The sequence below is a fragment of the Poecile atricapillus genome, chromosome 1 (genome assembly GCF_030490865.1).
Source record: "Poecile atricapillus isolate bPoeAtr1 chromosome 1, bPoeAtr1.hap1, whole genome shotgun sequence".
Classification (NCBI taxonomy): Eukaryota; Metazoa; Chordata; class Aves; order Passeriformes; family Paridae; genus Poecile; species Poecile atricapillus.
In genome coordinates, this window is record NC_081249.1 from 102754995 (window position 1) to 102776910 (window position 21916).

Here is a 21916-nt window from a genome sequence, read left to right on the forward strand (position 1 = left end):
GCTGCACTGTGACACTACCGCAACATTGCCTCACTGTAAATCTCTATCACATAACGTGAAATTGCCATGAAAAAATGAATAAATTTTGGGTTGAGATGACTCATTGAGATGACTGTAATGCACAGTGTAGAAGCATGGAAGCATTGACAAATTGCATGGCCTAGACTCACATGACCAGGATAGTGACAAAACCTAATGCAGCTTTTGCTTTTTGGTAGTGTGTCTGGTGAAGTAAGAGGCTGGTCCTGTACACTTGTTAGATGGAGGAAGTAGTTATCATGAACAAACTCAGGGCAGTCCAAACAGTAAAAAAAAAAAAATCTCTAATTGTCTGTCAGGCAAAAGCAAGTCTATGTTCCTGCTGAGTCAACTTAGGTTCAATTACTTTTAGCTTTTTGTAGATTCAAGATGGACTACTGAAAAATCACTTTGCATTTTGAGGGTAGTGCTAACATTTCTTACTGATGGGGGAAGGAATGGAAAAAGAAAGACAGGAAAGACTGACTGTGTCTCACACCTGAAAAAGAGACACTGTTGACTCTAATGGTTTGGTTAGGATCTGCTAGGGGGGTTAAAATAACCCCCCTGAGAGCATCCATGTTACCTATTGACATATTTGTTTCCCAGAGGGATTTTGGTGTATGGAAGATAGATCCCTTTCAGAGGATATGAACCTGCAAGGTCTATTTCAAAGATGCACAGGTGCCTGATGGAGATGTAAGAGCACAAACCACCGAGGACAAGGAGAGGGGTAACCAAAGTAACTCTTCTTGCTCCAAGCTTGTAGATTGAGTACTACTCAGGAGTGAGAGACTGGAGTAAACAAATCTTAGAGGAGGGTGAAGGAAGTCGTCCTCTGAGAAAAGGGAGAAGAAAAAGATGACAGAAAGAAGCACTGGGATCCTTTTGTATTGACAGTACATTTACTACAATGACAAAAGCTTTGGTCACTAGCTACCCTACCATGCAAACCACTCCTGATGACCAGTGTTTGTGGCACTCATCAGTGACAGCCATGAGCTCCATATGCCAGATGCCACCGGAAGACTGGCTCCACTTCTAGCTAGAAACATCCATTTAACTTCCACCATGAACATGGTGAGGGCTTGAAAAGAAACATACTGGCAAAGATATGGAATCCAAGGCTGGGACCAGATGCCCTGAGTGACAGAGTCCTTCTGCAGAGATGTCCATACCTATATATATGAGGGTCCATGAAAGCCTTGGCAGTCAGATATTCCCTGGACTAAGCTTGGGATGGGAAGGTGAGCATAGCCAGCAGCTCCAACAAAGGAGGAGAGCCTGGAGGATATCTGACAAACTCTGGGCACCACCTTTCTCTGGCTGTCTTGTCCACCCCAAACTGGGTAATGGTTGGATGACAGGACTGGCATGGTGAGAAGCCCCAGGGCACCAGATCTTCTGATCCCAGAGATAAGCTCCCAGAAATTGACATGGAACACCAGAGTCTACTCACAGCTGATTGCCTTGACTGTGACCACTCACACTGAGACGCTGAATGTTTGCCACGCACACCAAGAGGGATGAGGCAGCACATGTCCCTGAGGTCCTGGTCACACTCAGACGAGGCGTGGTGGCCACTCAAGAGAAAATCCTGCCATCTTCATCCTTTTGGAAAGAGAGCCCACAACAACAGGTATCAGGTATCTTTCCACTTTCAGGATTAATCTCCCACCCTTGACCCACATCCCCTTGGCAATCACGCTGTCCTCACATGAACACAGTGAATGGATAAGCCAGCTTTGTGGTGCCCCTCAGGAGCTGCACCAGGAAAAACAAAAATAGAGATTTTTCTGGCATTGACCCTTAAAAGGGAGATCATGTGTGTACAAATTTATGTGAGCAGCACCACAGTGACAAAGACAGAGGAAAAGACACTGCAATAATTTCTAGAAAGGATGATGTGTGAGTGAGACACGAGTTATCACAGAGTGTTGGGTCCTTCTTTTTGTTCCATCTCACCTATGGGAATTTTTTGACCATTAGTTGCAGGGAAACCTGATTGCTGGTACTTGTTGAGTGCTTGAGAAACACAGGGAGTTTTGCTGGGGAGAAGGGGGGCAGGTGAGGGGGAAGGCAGGGGCAGCTGAGGGCTGGCTGTTTCTGGGACTAGAGAGCAAGACGTACTCTTGGAGCTGTTGCGGCTTGGAGAAGGGAATTCGCCATTACCCAGACGGAGCTGCTGCTTCTTCTTCTTCCTTCTTTCTTCTTCATCTCTGGGCCTCTCACCCCCTGTCCTGCCGGGACATGTGGCAGTGCCAGCCACCACCGTGGAGCTGCTGATCCACCTCATCCACCAGCCCGGGATCTCAGCTCATCCCTGCTGTTCCAGCTGAGTGTTCCTCAGAGCCCTGCAGGAGCACCGGGACTGACTGCCCGAGGGGTTTGTGAAGCAAAGCCTCTCCTCCATCCCTTCCCGTCTCGGCCGAGAAGGCTGTCACGGGGTCCCTGCTTCTGTTTTGTTGTTATTGCTGTAGTTATTGTTGTTTGTTTGCCTAGTTATACTAGTAAATAACTGTTATTCCTATCCCCAGATCTCTGCCTGGGAGTCCCTTGATATCAAAATTATAGTAATTTGGAGGGAGGGGGGGTCTACATTTTCATTCCAAGGGAGGTCCCTTCCCCCCCTACCAGCCACCTGTCTTCCAAACCAAGACACAGAGGCAGAAGCCTCTTACACCCTGACAAGCATTTGAGACTTCTTCCCAGAGTTTGGGCGCAGATTCCATGGTTACTTTCCTGGGAACTGAAGGAAAGTATCTCTGTGTGTGCCTCACCAACAGTTAGATGATAGGATACATTGAATCCTAAATGATATTATTTTTTCACAAGCTGTAAAATTAATAGGTACTTTTAATCTCACTCTGTATTTACACTAGGGGTTTCTTTATGTGTATATGTTATAAATATATGTTATGTATATATGTTTATGTTATGTCTATATTTCTTTAATATTCCTGTGTAGTATTAGTTTAAGTCTTATCCCTGTTAGTTTTGTGTCTATTAAATTGTCTTAGTTTAGGGCAAATTAGGGAGGAAAACTCTGGATGGGGATTTCCCCAGGGAAATGCCCCTCCCCACCAACCGGTCCGGGAAAGGGAAAAAATTTCTTTGGAGAGAAGTGGAAAAAGCTGTTTATTTAACAGAAAATTGAATAATATTAAATAATAAAACCTCTTGCTGTTCGATGGGATGGCAAATCTAGGAAGAAAAGTCCTTTTCATGTGGTGTGTAGCTCGGCTTGCTCAGTTTCTTATCAGTCCCTCCAGCGCTGGAAAAGTGCCGAGGCCCAGCCCCGGTGGGCCACAGGCGTGGGCTCCCGGGGTTTAGCTGGGTGTTCAGTCCAGAGCAGGCTTGCACAGATCCAAGAAAAAGGAAAAAAAACCAAAGGTCCGGGGAATTCCTCTGCCTCAGCTAGCTAAAACTAACTAAAAAGCCAGGGAGAAGCTCTGTCCCGCTGTCTGTCTGTGCTGCAGACAACACAGTCCCGGAGCGAGATGTGTGGGAGTTATATTTTCTTTAACACAAACTGCGGCTTCTTTTTCCCCCTCTTTTGCTCTCAGAGCCAGTCTTAAAGGTACAGAACTTAATATATAACATAAACCAGACGATTGGGGATACCAGTATCATAAAGTCACCCCAGGACATAAATACATCATTAATTCTATAATAAACTGAATCAGCCATTTCTGACGAATTTGCAAACAAGAGGGGGTTTTGGTGTGCTGGCCACATCAATAAAGCTACTGCCTGCTGCCAGAGGCCCGGGCAAAAGGTAAGGACTTGTCTAAACCCACTTCTGTTAGTAACAACAAGGACATGAGACACTTGAGTGCTTTGATCAGCAGATCCACATTTATTACATTGTGTTAATTGCTAAGATAGGCTGAACCAGATGTCACAACAGGTTTCTCTTCATCAAAAGTAGCAGCAGCAGCATGAAGTTTCCAATGCATCTCCGCACTCATTCCTACGCAGAACAGCTTTTATATTTTATGGTTTCCTTGCTCCCCTGCTCTCTTTTCCAGCCGATTGAAGAGCTTTTTTCAAAATTGAAGCTCATGCACTTCCTATTTTCATGAAGTCCTAAGCTGGAAGCAAAAGAAAGTGACAAATCTTATATGTTTACAGATTTCAAGCTACTGAAGACCTTTGCGCACAGGTAAGAAAGGGCTATCAGTGCTTATTGAGGTCTAATTATTTCTTGTTGGAGAAGATCTGCTTTTGGACCAGAGTTTCCTTCAGCTACATGCCATTAAAGTATATTTTAAAAAAGCTACTTTCGAAGAGTTTTCAGTTGACATGGTCTGCAGCCAGGTTGGAGAAATATAATTGTAGTGTCGGGTGGTGATGATAAGGTGATGCTACCTTTCTGAAAGCAACTCCAGGGAGGAAGGCGTCTGGAAAGGCTACAATCACTCACACACACACACTCAGAAGCACGCCACAAATAGATAAGCAACGGCAGAGAGTCAAGAAGAGTCCTTGTTCTAGTGGGGTTTATTACTTGCACACTCTGAAGGGGTTCAGGAACACAGACAGGGAACAATGGAGGATCAAGGGTTATATATGGGTTTGAGGGGGTGGATCCAAGGGTCAGGGTCCAATAGGAACAGGGTAAACTGGTGCATAGGAGGGATCAAGGAGAGGGAGAGCCAATGGGATAACAGGGGCAGAGGATTGCAGCAAACTGGGGCCAATGGGGAAACAGGGAAGGGAGAACTTTCTAGGGGAAGAATAGAAGATAAAAATGGAAGGGATGACCCACAGGCCAACTGGGTACATACAACTGGGGTACAGTGAAATGGAGGTGCAAAGAACTATGGGAAAAGAATTTCTTCCTTCTCTTCTTATATTGGGGGAAGACCTTCTCTTTATGCTTTAACTCCATACATTAGAGACCTCCTTCCACAACATTACTGTCCTTGACTCTGGAGTCCCCACATATAATCAGAGGGGAGTTATTAAAAACTGTATGGATTTGTGTTAATGAAGCCAGAGTTTGTTCTTGAGTTGTTTAATAGTCTGTGTGGTGGTTTTAGCACTAGCTAAAAATCACCAGAGTACTTACTCATTTCTTGCTGTGAGATGTGGATTAGGAGAAGGGCAAAACAGGCTTAAAACTTAAAAGGAATAAAGAAAGTTTAGTAACAGAACTACAAGAATAAGAAACCAGAATAAAACCACCAGAAACCTTTCCTCCTCACCCCCACCCAATATTTTACTTTCTCAACTGAAAATACAGAGACAAAACTTGGGATATTAATGCAGTACCAACTATACAATAGTCTTTTTATCAGTTTCTACATCAGAGTTTTCTCTTGTCATTCCATGGAGAATTCTCCACAAGTAAAACATCTTTCTCATGGCTTTTCATTTCCATGCCTGGCAGCTGCCCGGAAAAAACTCTGCCATCATGCTTTCCTCCCATTTTCACACCACTCAGAGGAGTGTTCATGGGCCATGAACTTAAGGGGTATTATTTTAAGGATGAGTTATTCAAAAACAAAGATTCTCTTCATCTGTCTCTGTGATCATCTCTGGGAATAGAGGTTTTCTCCTTTTCTCCCTTGGGGCAAAGGGTCTTCATCAACTCTCACTTCTTTCTCTGTTCAAGCATTTCATGGGATCACAGCTACTCCACCATCTGCTTAGCTTCATCAATGGATACCTTTGCTCAGGTCTACAGTTTGAATAATTCATTCCCCCCAGTACTCTTTAATGAATTAAAGGAGTTTTTCAGAACATTATTGTCCATCTCCATGGCTCCACTAGAAGAATATTTCAACTTATTAAAACATCTTCTCTTTCTCCTTCCATCTGAGGCTTGACTTTTTTCTCTTACTGACCTTGATGTTTCATGTTGTCTCTTTACATGTTGATCACTCTTGCTTTCCCCTTTCTGTAGAGGGGATTAAGTCTGCAGGTCTCATCTGTGCAGTGAAAGTGTTAAAATCTGGCCCAAACTGAGACCAGGTATTCATGGTGTCAGATTTCAGCTCGGCAGCCCTGGAAGGCAGTGGACATTTTTTGGCCACTTCCTCAGCCTGGAGCCATATGTGCGGGCCATGGGGTGAGATGTCAGCTGTCGTGGCTTGCCCCAGCCCAGGGCCAGGGGCCACAGCAGAATCCAAGCCCCTCATTTTCCATCCCCACCTGGGAGCTGCTGGAGTCCAGCCTGGCCTCCTCCCCACCCCACCAGGCCACACAGGCCAGGCAGGGGAGAGAGTCAGCCACACCAGAGTTCCAACCCCTTTCAAGACCAGAAACAAAGCAGGAGTTCCTGGGCTTAAGTTTTTAAAAGGTGCCATTCACAAAGGTGATCTTACCTTTCAGTGGTCCAAAATGCTGTCAGTTCTTAAAACTGGCTAGCTATTGGCCTGATCTCAGGCAGAGAAGAAACTCCCAGCAGCCTCTCTCAGAGCCATCACTTCTGTGGGTGTTTTCTATTTTTTTTCCTAAATGCCAAACCGCCACAGTCTGCTCTCATAGTCAGCTCTTTGTGATCCAGGACCAGTCCAGCTGGGCAGTGTGGTGATAACAATGGGACAGGTTTGATGGAATTGCCCAAGATAGATTTAATGTTCATAGAGACACCACATGGTCTGAGGGGCAGCTTCCAAAAACCCAGGGGTGTTGTGGGCTTCACAATACCTAGGGTTACCTGGGGTGAAATAGACAATCACCACCACAGGACGAGGTTTTGACCTTATTAGTCTAAGGTAAGATGACCCTATCAGCCCCACCTGCCAGCATCCCGCCTCCCAAGGCTTCAGGTTTATTCCCTTTGTGCTAGGAACTCTGTCCAGGGTATAACCTTTCCTATCTAATTAGGTTCCTACAGTCTGCAACACTGTAAAACTGAAGGAAACATTCATTATACATTAGCAAAATGTTGAAGACTTTATTGTGTATATTACAAAATAGTCTAGTCAAACCATATGGAGCCATTTAAAGTGCCATTTGGCTAACACTGACTTACACTGTGCATATATTTAGTGTTTATTATAATTTTAGAGTGAGACATCTTTGTTTTTAATGAGGTTGACTGTGAGATATTAGCTTGTTTTTATTATGGCCTTTGACTTGCAATGTTTCTTGAGTTGTGTAGTTAAATTTGAATTTTAAATATGAAAGTCCAAGGTAATGGGAATTTTGTGTATTTTGTAAAGCTCTGTGGAGCTGCAGACCTCAAAGAGCTCCAAATTATTTCAAAATAGAAATAATAGTAACATTTTCCATCTTTCTTCACAAAAAGCAAGAGAAATTGTTTGATTAGGTATTAGCTGTGTTTGTGTTTTTACATACTGTAGGGCTAAGAAAGGGAAATTACTGGGGAAAAAGAGAATATCTATGATGCTTTCTGAGTCTAAAATCTGCCTCCTGTTGTCTTACCTACACACAGGCACTGAATTTTGAACAAATATCTATTTTAGGTGTGCTAACTTGGTAAGATTGTGCTGCTGATAGATGCTAATCATTGTTTCTTATTGGACCCTTACCCTCAGATTCTGCCCCTAACTTTCCCCTCATGTACTTTGTGCCTACCTTGGCACTGGCCTTGGGAGTTCACCCTATACTTGCTGTTCGGATTATCTCATTTGTTGTTTTGCCCTTAAAGTATTTCTGTTTTGGATTACTGCATCACATCCGTCCTTTTATTTTATTGTCACCATTACTCTTGACTGATGTGGTCCCAAGGTGGGAGCCAACTGGACCTTGGCCAGGTTTCTACAGACTGGTCTAAAAGTTTAAAGTTTACTGGTTAAAGAGTTTACGATCAGACATAACACTCTCCTAAAAGCAGTGGGTTTCACTCTAATGATTCTGTGCCACAGAAGTGATTCTGTATTAAAATGTCAGTAAAGGCCAGTAGCAGTTGTCTTGGCTAGACACATTCTGCTTTGTAATTTCTATTATATGGAGTGTATACATTTCTGAATCCCATCAAAGCCCCACCTTGCACTGCCATGTTCTAGATGGGCCCATCCTGAACCAGGCACTGTGGATGTTAAAACTTCTTCAAGGTTAGTAGCAACCTGACATAAACTCAGTCACAGAAACACAAAATTGTTGAGGTTGGAAAACATTTCTGAGACCACTGGCACCAACTGTGCCCCCACAGCACTACCAAGCCCACTACTAACCCATATTCCCAGCTGCCACATCTACGTGTCTGTTAAATCCCTCCAGGGCTGGGGACTCCACCACTGCCCTGGGCAGACTGAGCCAGGGCTTGGCAACGCTCCAGTGAAGAAATTTTTTCTAAATTCAATCTAAATGTCCCATGGTACAACTTGAAGCAATTTCCTCTTATTGCCTGGGAAGAGAGACTAACTCCTCACTACACTCTCAAGCAGTTGTAGAGAGCAATATGGTACTCCAAGCTTCCTTTTTCTCCAGGCTGAACACCTCCAGCTCCCTCAGCTGATCTTCACAAGACTTGTACTCTTCTCCAGTTATGTTGCCCTTCTCTGGACATGCTCCAACACCTCAGTGTCCTTCTTAAACTAAGACTTCTGGAGTGGAATATGGTGGATATCTAGGAACCTCTTATACCCTTCCCCGGCTTTCATTTTTGGTTGCCATGGGAAGGAGGATGCTGGGTTTTGGGGGACTTTGTCTCTGACACTCTATATCCATCTGCTGTTTCATGTTTCTTTATGTTGATATGCTGGTACTGTGCAGTGCAAATCAGAATTTTCTCCCGCTACTTTGTGACTCCGTTGGTGTGTCCTACACCCTTTGGAAGGTGTTCTCTGCTTAGGGAACTGAATATGCATTGGAAAGGGTCAGAGTAGGGATGTGGTTGTTTCTGGATAAACTGCGGATTGTAAATAGAATTTGCATCATGGATGAAATCTTTTTGTGGCTCCAGGTGCTTCCTCCTCTCAGAAGAGGCTGTGAGCTGCTCCACTCTATGTGAGCACATGAAAATTTAGTGTACCCCAGTGTCAACATAGCTTTGATGGAGGATGTCCTGACATCTTCTCTGGACCAGGTCAGAACTGCAGCATTAGGGCTGTTCTGGGCAAGCAGCAGAGAGAGGCTTGGCCAATCCTCCTTGGGGAAGACAAACTCTTCTTTGGGGCCTGTCATCAGCTTGCTCCTCCTGATTTCCCTTCATTTATGGGATATTTTAAAGATGACACTTATCCTGGGGCACTGAATGGAGAATTTTATTATCTATATCTAGGTTTATACACTTTCTTTTATATCAATCATGTAAAATTTAAGCTTTGCAAAATGCAGGCTGTTGACTGCAATACTCTTTTGGCTCCTGAATTTTGGCAGCCCACAGACTCTCACAGCAGATTTTCTAGCAACTCTATTGTCAGAAACAGTCAAGTGTCTTTGTTTTTGTTTTTTTTCCTGTGCCAGGGAAACAAAAGAAAACTGTACTACAACACTTTCTATAGATAATAGAGTATAAATTATATTTTTAAAAAAGACTTGGCTAGTTGCAGCTCAGTCTTTTATTGCTCATTTTTTATGTCACTTCTGGGGAGACTTTATGCTGTTGCAAACAAGGGGTTTCTAATGAAGGTATCTGCAAGGGAGGTGAAGATCATCTTTTGTAGTGCTGTGTCATGACTGCCCTGGCAACAGACCAGGGAGTTCATCCTGACTCCCCAGGTGCTAAACCCACATGCTAAATCAACTTCCCAGATCCATCCCTTACAGATCTAATAATCACAGTTTCCCCAGTAGGTCAGTGGGCAGGCCAGACACAGAGTTTGGAATTCTCCCTCCAGGCAGCCCTAAATGAGTGCCCTGGGCCTGCAGTTTCATCCCAGTTAGGTATGGGAGCACAGCATCCAGCCCTTCCCCAGGAAGCAGTCAGTTCACATACACACACTAAAAAAAAAAATAAAAAAAACCCCCACCCAAACAAAACCCACCATCAACAACAAAAAAACAACAACAAAACAAAAAACAAAAATACTGCTCTTTTTCATAAAGCAGGTTGAGAGACAAGGCTGTTAAAAGGAAAAAAAAACGCACTTCCCCAGTATTTATTTGGTTTAGCTTTGTTAGAAATGAAGCCCACTACTCTGTTAAAATTTAAAGAAAATTTAATAAGGGACAACAGGGGACAAAGTCAATAATGCAAAAGGAACAGCCCTCAGTCCTTATCTGGAGCCAGAGGCACATCAGTGAACCCAGCAACACCCCTTATATACCCTGGGTATTGCATCAGCAAACTACATATTCATAAATGTCATACATATTCAAATATTTTAATATAGTTCCCCCTTTGTCCCACCTTTTTGGAGAATGTGCAGTGGTCTTAGCTGTGGTCATTTGTTACTTTTTGATACATTCAACAGGTTTTGATTCCTTCACTGGTTAAACGTTCACATTACAACAACTCGTCAGTAACATTGGTATTACAATACAACATTCACATGAAAAGAACTCTGAACTGTAGCAGAACTCCTCTTACAGAAGTCAACATTATAGAACACATAGTATTCACTCTTAACAATTTCAAAAGCCAGCACTGTAATATGTATATCACAGGTTTGGTTTTGTTTTCTTCTCAAGGGACTCTAAGAGTCAAATTAAGACTCCAGAGTTCAGTTGCCTTCCAGGCAGGGAGCACTGCTGGCCATAGCTTGAGTTTGCTTTCATCTCTATGCAAGTATCATCTCTGCTTTCATCTCCTCTGCAGCTGCAGGGATGCAGACCTTTCTTCAAAAACCTTCCTAGAGGAGCAACGTATGGGGTAAATAGGATTTTGCCTGTTTCTTCTGTTATAAATACATATTGTGATATTGGCTTTTCGCAAGTATTAAGATGAATGCTATATGTATAATGTTAGATAGCTTTTGCTATATCTTTTTCTCCTGCTAAAATTTAGGTGTAGGTCAAGAAGAATTTCAGACGTTAGGGTTAGGTCCCTCCTGAGCAAAGCAAGATAACCTCCAGTGAACAGATGATGGGGCCCAGGCTGCTATCAACGCTGACCACCTGTAGAAGAAAGAACCCCAGCCCAAATAAAAAGATGATAAGAGACATTAAATCCAAATGCACATGCTGCTCTAAAAAGGCGGACCCGAGGAGTGGCCATGCAGAACAGTTCCTGGAAAAGTTTGAATATGCATGAATCCATGTGGCAGGAATGCTATATAAAGGGTGTTTCCAAAGCACAGGTGTGCTCTTGGCACTTTTAACCCTTTGCTTTATAATATTTTTTTATCTTTGTCTCCTATTGTCTTTTTGTTTATAACAAACCTTTTAAAATTTATTAGGCGAGTGAACCTCGTTTTTCACACTTCCAAGCCCTCTCATCCTAATTTAATGGAAGAAAGATCCTGTGCATGCAACACACCCTTGACCTATAGCCTGAAGTAGTGCTTAAGGCAGAGTTAGATGGAATCGATGTGGGACTCAAAATAACCATAATAACCAATAACCAAAACCACAGCCTGTTTTGGACCAGCAGCAATGTCACAGCTATTTCAAGTATCTGCTTCCAGCAGGTGCTGGTCAACCCCTGCTGAGGTGTGTCTGCCTTGTGCCAGCTAGTTTTCTTCCTCTGTTTCTCTCTCTTTCATTTATTTATTAATTAGTATCATTTAAAAAGACCAGTTGTCTCAGTTTTGGAGACAAATTCCAGGAGAAAAAGCCCTGGAATGAGCACTTCCTTTGAAGAGAAAAGAGCTTCAATAACTCCCTCCCTTTTCTTTTGCCAATGAGAGAAATTGATACCACTCGGTAAAAGAAGAAAAAAAAAAGTTTATTAAAAAAAAAAGGGAGGGGGGGCTATGTGCCCACAATGCACAGAAAAGGATTGAATAAATGCTAGATATGAACTCCCAGAACTTAAATTTCCACCCACACCCACAGTAGAACAAAAATAAAACAAAAAATGCCTGAGGAAGAAAAATACACGGGTGGACCCCATGGCCCGGAAAATGGCGACTGGTCCCTTTTGTCTTCGGTAAGGGGAAGAAAAGTTCACGTAGCAGCCCGGAGCAAATCAGATGGGAAACCTGTTGAATTTCTGGTGTGGGTGTCCTCTTCACAGCAGCCAAAGTTGGTGGATTTTAATGTCCTTTCTCGTGTTGGTTCAGCTCTTCCTAAGTCTTGGGTTTAGGGTGGTCCCGCCAGTTCCCTGGACAGACTGAAAACAAGCCAAGCCAAAAACAGTTCAAGAGAACAAAAAATCCAAAAAGCTGTCAGGAGGATTCCCAGTACAGCCTCCAGGCTAGGGGAAAGGAGGGGAAAAAACTTCTTGCTTTAAGCAAGCAAAAAAAACCCCAATCCCACAAAAGTAACAATGCAGCGTTCCTGGTCCACACTGTCTGGAACACACCAGAGAGATATTGAACAGAGCCTGTGCCTGGTTCCGGTGCCCAGGCTTCAATCCCACCCTCTGGTTCATCTTAAAGATACCACAGCCATTTCTGGGCATAAAGCAGATGTATTAGAGAATAAAGTATCATCATAAAATCACCCCAAGACACCAATCACCCTTTGACCTAGGTAGTATCCTATCTGAAACTGCTGAGGATGCTTTCCCCCAGTGATTTTCCTTAGAGAAACTAGGTTACAAAGACAGAACCACAGAACTGTCAGGGTTAGAAGGGACCTCTGTAGATCATCCAGTCCAACCTCCCTACCCAGGCAGGGTCACCTTGAGCAGGTGACACAGGAATGTGTGCAGGTGGGTTTGGAATGTCTCCAGAAAGGGAGAACTCAGGACCTCCCTGGGCAGTCTGTTCCAGTGCTCTGCCACTTTCCATGGAAAGAAGTTCCTCCTCGTGTTGAGGTGGATCTTCCTGTGTTTTAGTTTATAGCCATTACTCCTCATCCTGTCACTGAGCACCACTGAAAAGTCTGCCACCATCTTCCTGAAAACCTACGTTGAGGTATTTTTATGTACTGATGAAATACCCTCTCAGTCTTCTCCAGACTAAACAGGCCCAGCTCCTATGGTCTCTCCTCACAACAGATGCTGTAATTCATACATGGGATGCACTAGTTAGGAAGACTTAATTTCTAATCCAGTGTCCAAATTCGGCTTTAACTAAGAATCCTATTAAAGCCAGAATATTTCATTACTTCAATATAAATCTCAATACTGCTATTTGGAACCTTGAAAGATTTTGCTATCTAGTCAGCTAAATTAATTTCTCAGGACTGTAGAAAGCTGTGGGGAATATTCAGTGCTTGTTTCTTGTAGGAAGGAAATAGATGATTACTGGAAAGCAATGAAAGAGAAGAGCCATCATAGCCTGACTTAATTGAGCCACTCATTTTCAAGGGATGGGAAAAGTGCACAGAAATACAACCACACAATGTTATTTGTAACCTGTTCCTATGTATCATTAGGGTAATTTAACAGCAGCTTGCCTGATGCCCACAAAATCCATTAGTTTAAAAAATAAAAATTAGCCATTTAGCCACACAGTGAAGGCCCTAAATATACTTTGGTAAAATTGGATTTTGGTAAAATTGCAGACACAATGAGGATGGGGACTTTGGAGCTGTGCAAAGATCACAAGAGACCTAGAGGAAAATACTGGTGTTTTTTCTAGAGGAAAAAGCTGCTGTTAGGTGTTGCCTGCAAAGGCAACACAAAGCCTTGGTTTGCTTCTCCTAGATCACCAAGTAGTCAAACACAGCATCATCAAGGTTAGAAGACACCCTCAACATCATCTAGTACAACCGTCAACCCAGCACCACCATAATCACCCCTAAACCATATCCCCAAATGTTGGGGGAAACATCTAGTTTGATTTGGAGACAGACTGGATGCAGAGCATGGCACATTTTTTAGGGTGGCTCCACTACTATGTGCCTGAAAATGAAGGTTCACCTTGCACTTGGTGCTCATTAACTTGAGCAAGCCAACACAACCCAGCCAAAGGAAGATCACCAGCATACCCCCAAAGCTGAGGAGGCTGAGGAAGCTTGGGCTGGTCCTCATCCCTTCCTGGAACTCACTTTCCAGGGACCACCCTAACCAGCTCTGCTGATGAACCTGAAGTGCAAACACTCCCTAACCACGTTCTGTTAAATGGACAGGCTAGAAAACTTCTCCCATTTAATATATCAACTCAACAGACAGGGATGTTTTTATTTTACTTATTCCTCCACCCCTCCAAGAGTAATTTCCTCAGGGCTGGAGAATACCATTTTGTTTCCAGCCCACAGCTGCGTGCAGTGGCCCTGACTGGTTTATTGCTGAAGAGGGTGATACCAAATCAATCCCACACTTAGAAGCAAGACATTCACCTACTGTCCTCTGCTTTTCTACTTCATGAGCCTATCAAACTCTTTTTATTCATACCTAATATCATCTTTCCACAATAAGGAGCTTGCATGCCTAGAGGTGGGCAGGATGCTGCCATTGTTACCTGGGAACATCAACTTCCAGAGTTGGGAGCAGTTGTGGGAGTGTTTCTCTTGAAGTTTTGGGAACTTTTTTCACATCTTGTGCTTCTCATGCATACCATGGTGTCCATTTATTGTCTTTCTTTCAGGAGATGTGTGTGGAAGGAATCATAAAACCTGATCACTTAATCAGTGCATAAAGCAGCAATTTATTAACAGCTCATGCATAAGTAGCAAGATCAGCACCAGTATCTCACTAGACACATAACCCCACACCAGGAGGCTTGTTTGTCTGGGAACTGGTGTTCAAAGCAATTGCATTTTTCTATAACTGGGATTGCATGGGATTATGGTATTATAAATGGGATTTGCTCTAAAGGCCAGTGCCTCCCTGTATCTTACAGATTACTCCAGCTTCATCTAAAAGGAATTTTGATAATCCCTCTTTAATGAGACTAGGCTAAATTGAATTGCATCCTGCCTTCCCCCTAAACTGGGATCTTCTTCCATGATACTGGACATGCGCACAGAAGACAGTCTTACGTATTCCTTTTTAGGTGATATGTGTGACCTATATAACACCACCTATACAAACAGACACAGGCTTAAACCTAAATATTTGTAAAAGATCTTTTTTTTTGAGCAGTTTGGGGCCTGAAAGCCTCTGCTCATCATCACACATTATTCTGGCCCAACCAGTTCAGTTTTAAAACTGGAGATGGTAAATCCCCTGGGATATTTTTAAAGTTTTTTGTAACATACTGCTACTCCAGGGCCTGCAAATAACACCAACCATTTCCAGGGCTCAGATCCCTTGAGATGAATTCCCTTTACACAGTAGGGGTGGAAGAGCAAAGGAAATAAACACTTGGTTGGTAACAGGCAACAGGAAGTTCTTTTCCCACTACTGGTTCAGAGTAGTTGGTGTCACCTCATTATCCTGAATCTCCACAGCTGGCTTCTGAAACTCCCTGACCTGGTTGTTCCTTCACTGACTGAACATCCCTCTTGGCCAGTCTGCCAGCATGGCTGTGTTCCAGGCCAGCAGGTGAATTACCTGAACAGGTGAGGTTTTGTGTAAGATCATGTATGGGGAAGGACTAGTGAGTAACAGGACTGGAAACTATTATTTTCTCCTAGTTGAAGTTGGGAGCGACTCAGCCATTTGCCTGAGCTGTGCAGCCCCACTGCAGCCATGCCTCATCTTGCTTGCCGAGACAAAACCAGCAGTGAGGCTGAAGAAGAGACTGCCATGGCTTGCACACAAACTGAGTTACAGGAGGCTTTCCCTGAAGAGATTATGCTGTCTCTATTCTGCTCCTAGTTCTTCCCTCAGTCCTGCTTTATCTAACCCATTCACTGTAGAGAAACAGTAATTCACTTTACTTTTCACAAACACCCCTCCAGTTTTATTCCAGAACCCACTTCCAAGTTCAAACAGAGGAGTCCCTACTTTGGGCTGGGTACAAAAGCCATCTTAAAGATCCCCAGGTTCCACTTGTAGTCTCATCTCTCTTGGCAGGTGAGCCCCGTGGTGAGTTAACTGTGCTCTCCCTGTGCCATAGAAGTGTTCCTGGATGGCCAGGAGCTGAAGGAAGCTCTCAGGCAATGGAGAGAACATGCTGGGCTGGGGGTTATGTATCAGAGCTCACCAATGGCTTTGCCTTCTTCCTGCAGAAAAAATTCCTAGTGCTGCTGTCCTACTCTTCCTGGGCACCCACTGTGAGGCAGCAGAACCAGGTTGGATGCAGCCTGCGAGGCTCCTCCTTGCCTTCACCAATATAGCACATTGCAAGGCATGGATCTTGCCAGAAAGCCAGCAGAGGTGCAGGGAGGAGAGGGAAGAGCTTGCTTGTAAATCACTCCAGGGGATGACCAGGAAAGTGAGAGGTGGGTTAGTCATCCACATCATGCTCCTCTGCACAAGGACGGCTGGTTGGCACAGAAACGCACTACTACAACAGGGCTCCTCCACAAATGTATTTATTTACATTAAAACACTGTTATACAAACTGAAAGTAAAAGAATAGGAAAAAAGAAAAAGACATCTTAGAGGGGTAGCTGTGCCAAAGATGGCACTTCCCACTTCCCACCCTGTCTCTCTGCTGCCTTCCTTTTGCTCTGGTCCAACTGTCAGTGCCACAGTCTCTGTAGGATCCCACCTCTCTCTCAAGTGTGAACACCTATGTATCCTGTTTAAATGGCTTTCTGAACTCTTTGTCTTCTGCCTCCAAAGAAAACTCCCACACATTCTTTTCTTAATTTATTTATGTAACACAGTGTAGAAAGCTATCAATTCATAAGCAATGACTCTGTACAATCATCCTGCAGAGGACACCCATTAATTTTTGGCCAGCAGGCACTTTTTCCCCAGAAGTGCTCACAATTAACAGGGACTCTTTTTAATAATTTTCTTTTAAGATCAAAAAGATACATGGAAAAGAAAATAAAGTTTACGTTTCAATGCCTAAAGTGTGCACATAAAACAGGCACAAAGAAACAAATGTGTATGCTCATGATTTCTACATCACTAATACAGCAGGAGCAACAATCCGTACAATAAAATGCAGCTGCAGAGGAAAAGAATTTCAATAACTCATCTGAAATACTTTTTAAAAATGTTGGTTTACTTTAAAATGCATAGTGATCAGAAAGAAATGCTCAGCAAAGAGAAGCAGCTAAACCCCACAGACACAGAAAGCATCCCCCATCAATTCTTAAAGCATGTTTCAACTAGGACTTAATTTTTGTCACAAATCACAATAATAATATACAACTGGCTAAGGAAGCTACATGATAAATAATTGGGAAAGAGAATCTATCCATGCACTAGTTAAATACAGCTAACCTCTTTACAGTACACAAAAAACATTCATTAATAATGAAATGTAAAGAGAAAGAGAGAAAATACATTACTGATTTTATTAATTCAAGTTCAGGCATCTACTTGTGTTACAGCACAGCTGTCAAAAGGCGAGAATGAGTAAATAATAAAGCAGAGTGTTTTTCTTTCTTTCCACATTACTCTATAACTGAACACCAATGGGCAGTGAAGCAATTTTTCTTCTGTCCAACTCATGAGGCTGCTATGATGTCCTAGTTCTGCATCTGTTCAAAGAACTTGTATGTGGGATTTTCATAGCCATTTTGCTGCATCTTGGAAAGGTGGCGCTCCTCTGGTGTCACTGCAGCATCCACCTGTCAGGAGAGGGGACAACTGGGGTCACATTCCTGCTTAATTCACAGCATACCCCATATTTCCCCACTTTACAGCCATCCAATGTACTTTGTACCCTGTGTGTTTGGGAGGAAAGCATCCTCTGGCTCACTTCTTGAACAGAAGATGATAATGCACCAAGAACAACTCCACGACTTCAAAACCAGCTAACCAAAGCCAGCAGTACCAGCTTTGGAATTTGTTGTCTGGCTTGCAAAGCAACTCTCCAAACAAAAAAGGATGATGGCGTTTGTCTCTCTCTGCTAGTCCCTCATTAAGAGATTTCTTCTCATCTATCTATCTATCTATTTATCTATCTATCTATCTATCTATCTATCTATCTATCTATCTATCTATCTCTCTCTCTCTTTCTCTCTATCTATCTATCTATCTATCTATCTATCTATCTATCTATCTATCTATCTATCTATCTATCTATCTATCTATATCTCAATATCTATACTTAGGATCAATTTGGTCTCAAAAGAAAAGAAAAAGCTCATTAAAAACATGAAGGCAGTGGCTTGAGTCTGTCTTCTGCCTGCATTGTGCTCACAAATCTGTCACAGGTGTGGTGGTTTCAAAACAAAAAAAAAATTGGAAAAGATAAAATGAGGGTAGCAAGGAAATGCCAGAGCAGACAGGCACAAGGTGAGCAAAAAATCCCATTCACTCAGGGACACAGAATTCCTCTGCCTCCAAGGCTGAGTTTGGTTTAGTTTAGTAACAAAAAACTTGACATGTCTGCACTGGTTTAAGTATTTACACTTAACAAAAATTGACCTTTCTTGATTACTTAGAAGACAGGCACAAACTTCAGTTTTGACTTTGCTGTTGAATACCTGTTTCTCTCTTTTCTTCCTTCACTGAATTTTACAATAATATAGAACTCCATCAAATTAGAGTGGATGAGAACTGCCTCTAAATCTTAATTACGTATTTTACCTCTGCTGTATGAGCTCAGTAGTCGTGTTTTCAAAACCTACCAAATCCTGGATATCTTGCTAAGCACCTATGAAAACTGTCTGCTTGTCAGTTATTTCATTTGCTACCTGATGTCTCCAGTGTTTGACAGCTCCTAAAATCAACAGTAAGAAGTGAATTTTACAGTGTCTAAAATCAGGAAGGTGCCTAAAACTCTGCTGTTAAATGTTAAAACATTTTCCTGTGGATTCCTCTAAGTAGTGTGACCTCTTGGAAATACAGCAAGTCACCTTCAGCATCAAACTAGCCATTAAGATAAAGGAAAGCGTATTCTCTCAAGAAACCAGAACTTACTCTATCTAACCTTTAAATAAAAAGGCAAAGGAGAAGTATTGATGTCTGACACCAATTTTAAATCTACTCTGAAATACTGGAAATATCTCAGCCTAATGAGAAGATGTTGGTAAGTTGTTCCCTGATACCCTGGAGAAAGACTGAAGGTATCTTCTTCCCATGCTTGGGACTAACACAGGCTGTTGAGCTTATTTTTGCAGCTGTTCTTTCATTGCTGCAGGTTACAACACACTGCTGACCACCTTTCCTACAGTTCCACCACAGAATGGCTCCTCTCAGAGCCATATCTATTTTATATGCTCTTTTATTTGCTATTTAAGAAATGGTTCTCTGTGTGGTACATGCATTCGATTACTCAGGTTAACTGCTAACCCCAAATCTGATTTATTTTTGCATCCTTTTTTATGTCCTGACTCTCAAAATGCATTTTAAATCAACACTGTATCTCCCATCAGATATGTTTTTCTTACACAATAATTAGATATTTTTGTGAAATATCCAACTTAAAGGTTATATATTTCTCTCTATATATGTATCATTCACAAGCTATTGTGAAATTCTTCACAGCTGGGAGCCCTGAGATTTTCAGCATCCCTTGACTCCTATGGGCAAGGAACAGGATGCCAGAAAGGATCACTGGGCTGTGCTGACTGCTCCTCGTGTTTCAAATTCTGCAATGTAACTTGGACTTCTAATACTGCCATTCACAGGGTTTCTTTGTCTTTCTTTTTAAATTAAACACCTATTTCTTGCAGTCAGCCCTGGTTCTTCTACACTATATCACCACTATCTCAGACATCCAGAGCATCTTCATATCATGAAGTGAGAGTCTCACAATTCCCACTAATCTTACTAACAGATTCTCTTTTAGCATAAAATTAAAACTCAATATGAAGCTCTGGCATTTACAGACCAGTGTTCCATATGTACCAATACCTGCCCAAGAGCATTTTTGTTACTAGGAGGCTCCCCCACCAGGCTGGGATGCAACAGAGGGGGATGCCAAAACATGTCCTGGACTTCTGTCTTTAAGCTCCAAACAATACTGTATTGAACTCTGTCACTCATTTTAGTCTAAGTCTTTCACTCAGCTTTTGTTATTCATGACTAGAAAATGTGGTAAGTACACAGCATAACCTGCTTGTGAGAAAGAAATGGAGTGAGAGACAACCATAAATTAAAAACAAGTCAAGAAAACTGCAAGGCAGAAGAGACCAAAGAACTGACGAGACACTTGGAAGAAAATCAAGGAGGAAAAAGAGATTAGAGAAAAAAAAAAAAAAAGGATAATTAAAAAAGACTGAATTTTTAATGCCTTTGCACAATTATGGTATTAAAAAATTTTGTTTTGATAAAACCAGTTTCCAATGAAATTGGAAATAAACTCTGAAATATGGCATTTATAGATAAAAGGGATTTAGTGAAGCTCCAACTTGCCATCTTAGTCAATTATTTTTTTAATTTCTCCTTCAGCTTTTAAAATAACTAGTGCTGGTACCTCATCTCCTTCCTGTAGCTCTCTGCTGCAGGGTAATCCATTTAACCATCAACCTACATGTGCTATCACCCATCCTGAATGTCTTCTATTCTCTTTTACACAATCTGATGCTACCAAACTCTTCACATTCCTTACAACCTCTGCCCTAGGTACCACTCTGCCAAATGACATGTTTTGAACCCAGTTATCTCCTTGTCAGTAAATTCCCAAAGCCCCTCACCATTTAAAAAAGCTTTTAGCACCCATTATGGAGGTGGCAGAAGCTGAACACAGCATGTAAAAGGCATAGGTGCTCTGGTTCAACACTTCTCTTTTCTATGACATGATGTCTCTTGAAAAAACACCTCAGTCAGGTAGATAACCTCTTGTGAGACTGTTTGTCCACCTATCCCCTTCAGCATTTTCAGTGTCATCTCTGCTCCATTCTGCAAAGCCCTCCTGTTGTCACTGCTGGAGGTCCTGCTTCTGTCAGCAAGCAAATGAGCTTTGAACAGGACATCCTCAAAGAGAAGAAGCTGAGACAGTCAGTGGTTGCCCAGTGCACAGCAGACGTGAGAATCTCTGTTTCGCCACCTGCTTTCATGGAGAAAATAATCTCCTGCAGACAGCTGGGGCGGGTGCACCTGCAAAAAAAACCTTCAAAACATTTGCTGGAGCCCCTCTGTGCACATGTAGTAAGTAATTTTCAATCTCAGTAATTTCTTTACTTTACTATGAAAGGTTTTTTTCTGGGGAGGCTGAACAGCTTTGGAACATTTTTATTCTCAGAGTAGGGAAAAAATGACACTTCTAAATAGGGCAAGTATATCTATTCTCTGAGCTTAAAAAAAGGCTAACAGGATTTTTAATAACTTATTTTGATAAAAAAATCATAGTGAAATGAGAGTGTACAACAGAGGTAACTTTTTGGAAGAGAAGAACACAGGTCGAACAAGACCTGTTTTGTAATCTTCCATTACCACTGAGTTAAATTGACACAGTAACTTGTGACATACAACAGTGAGGTGGCAAATAAGTTAAAATACACTCAGCCAAGCTAGAGCTGATGTACAGTTATTTTTACATCAAGTGATTTTGCTCTTCCATGCTTTCTGTGCACAGTATAGGAGAGGTGGGCAGTAGCTAAATAAATTGATTCTCTTTAGATTGTAACAGCTTAATTTTGAAGACATTTTATTATTAAACATCAATTCAAAAGGGTTTTTTTTTGTCCCCCATACAAGTGCTACAAAATTTTTACCAAGTTAGGACAAAAAGAGATGTTATGCCTTTCTTGTAGGCGAGAAGATGGGACAGTGAGGCTGTGCAGTCTGTGAGGACCACTGAGCAAGTCAGGCAGGAGGAATCCTGGCTGCCAGTGCTAGCAAATCCATAAGGTGACACAATGTGCAGTGTGATACTATAAATCCACCAATATTCTTCGTACATTTGCATGCTAAAGCTTTATAGTTCTATCTGTAAAATTTTTTACAGATAAAAATCACTTAATATTTATTAAGTGATGATGTCATTTTGGCATTAATGACTTAATCAGCTTGTTCATGTTATTTCTAGGC

The 21916-nt window shown here is 42.2% G+C and overlaps 1 protein-coding gene across 1 annotated transcript in view; it reads right to left on the reverse strand.

The window, feature by feature from the left end:
- Positions 1–16334: 16334 nt before the first annotated feature.
- The window catches only part of APP (amyloid beta precursor protein), a 256250-nt gene continuing 250668 nt past the window's right edge, over positions 16335–21916 (reverse strand). Inside the window, exon 17 of the mRNA XM_058835905.1 lies at positions 16335–17565. Coding sequence (XP_058691888.1) covers positions 17464–17565 — 102 coding nt within the window. The 3' untranslated portion in view covers positions 16335–17463. The remainder of the gene's footprint in view (positions 17566–21916) is intronic.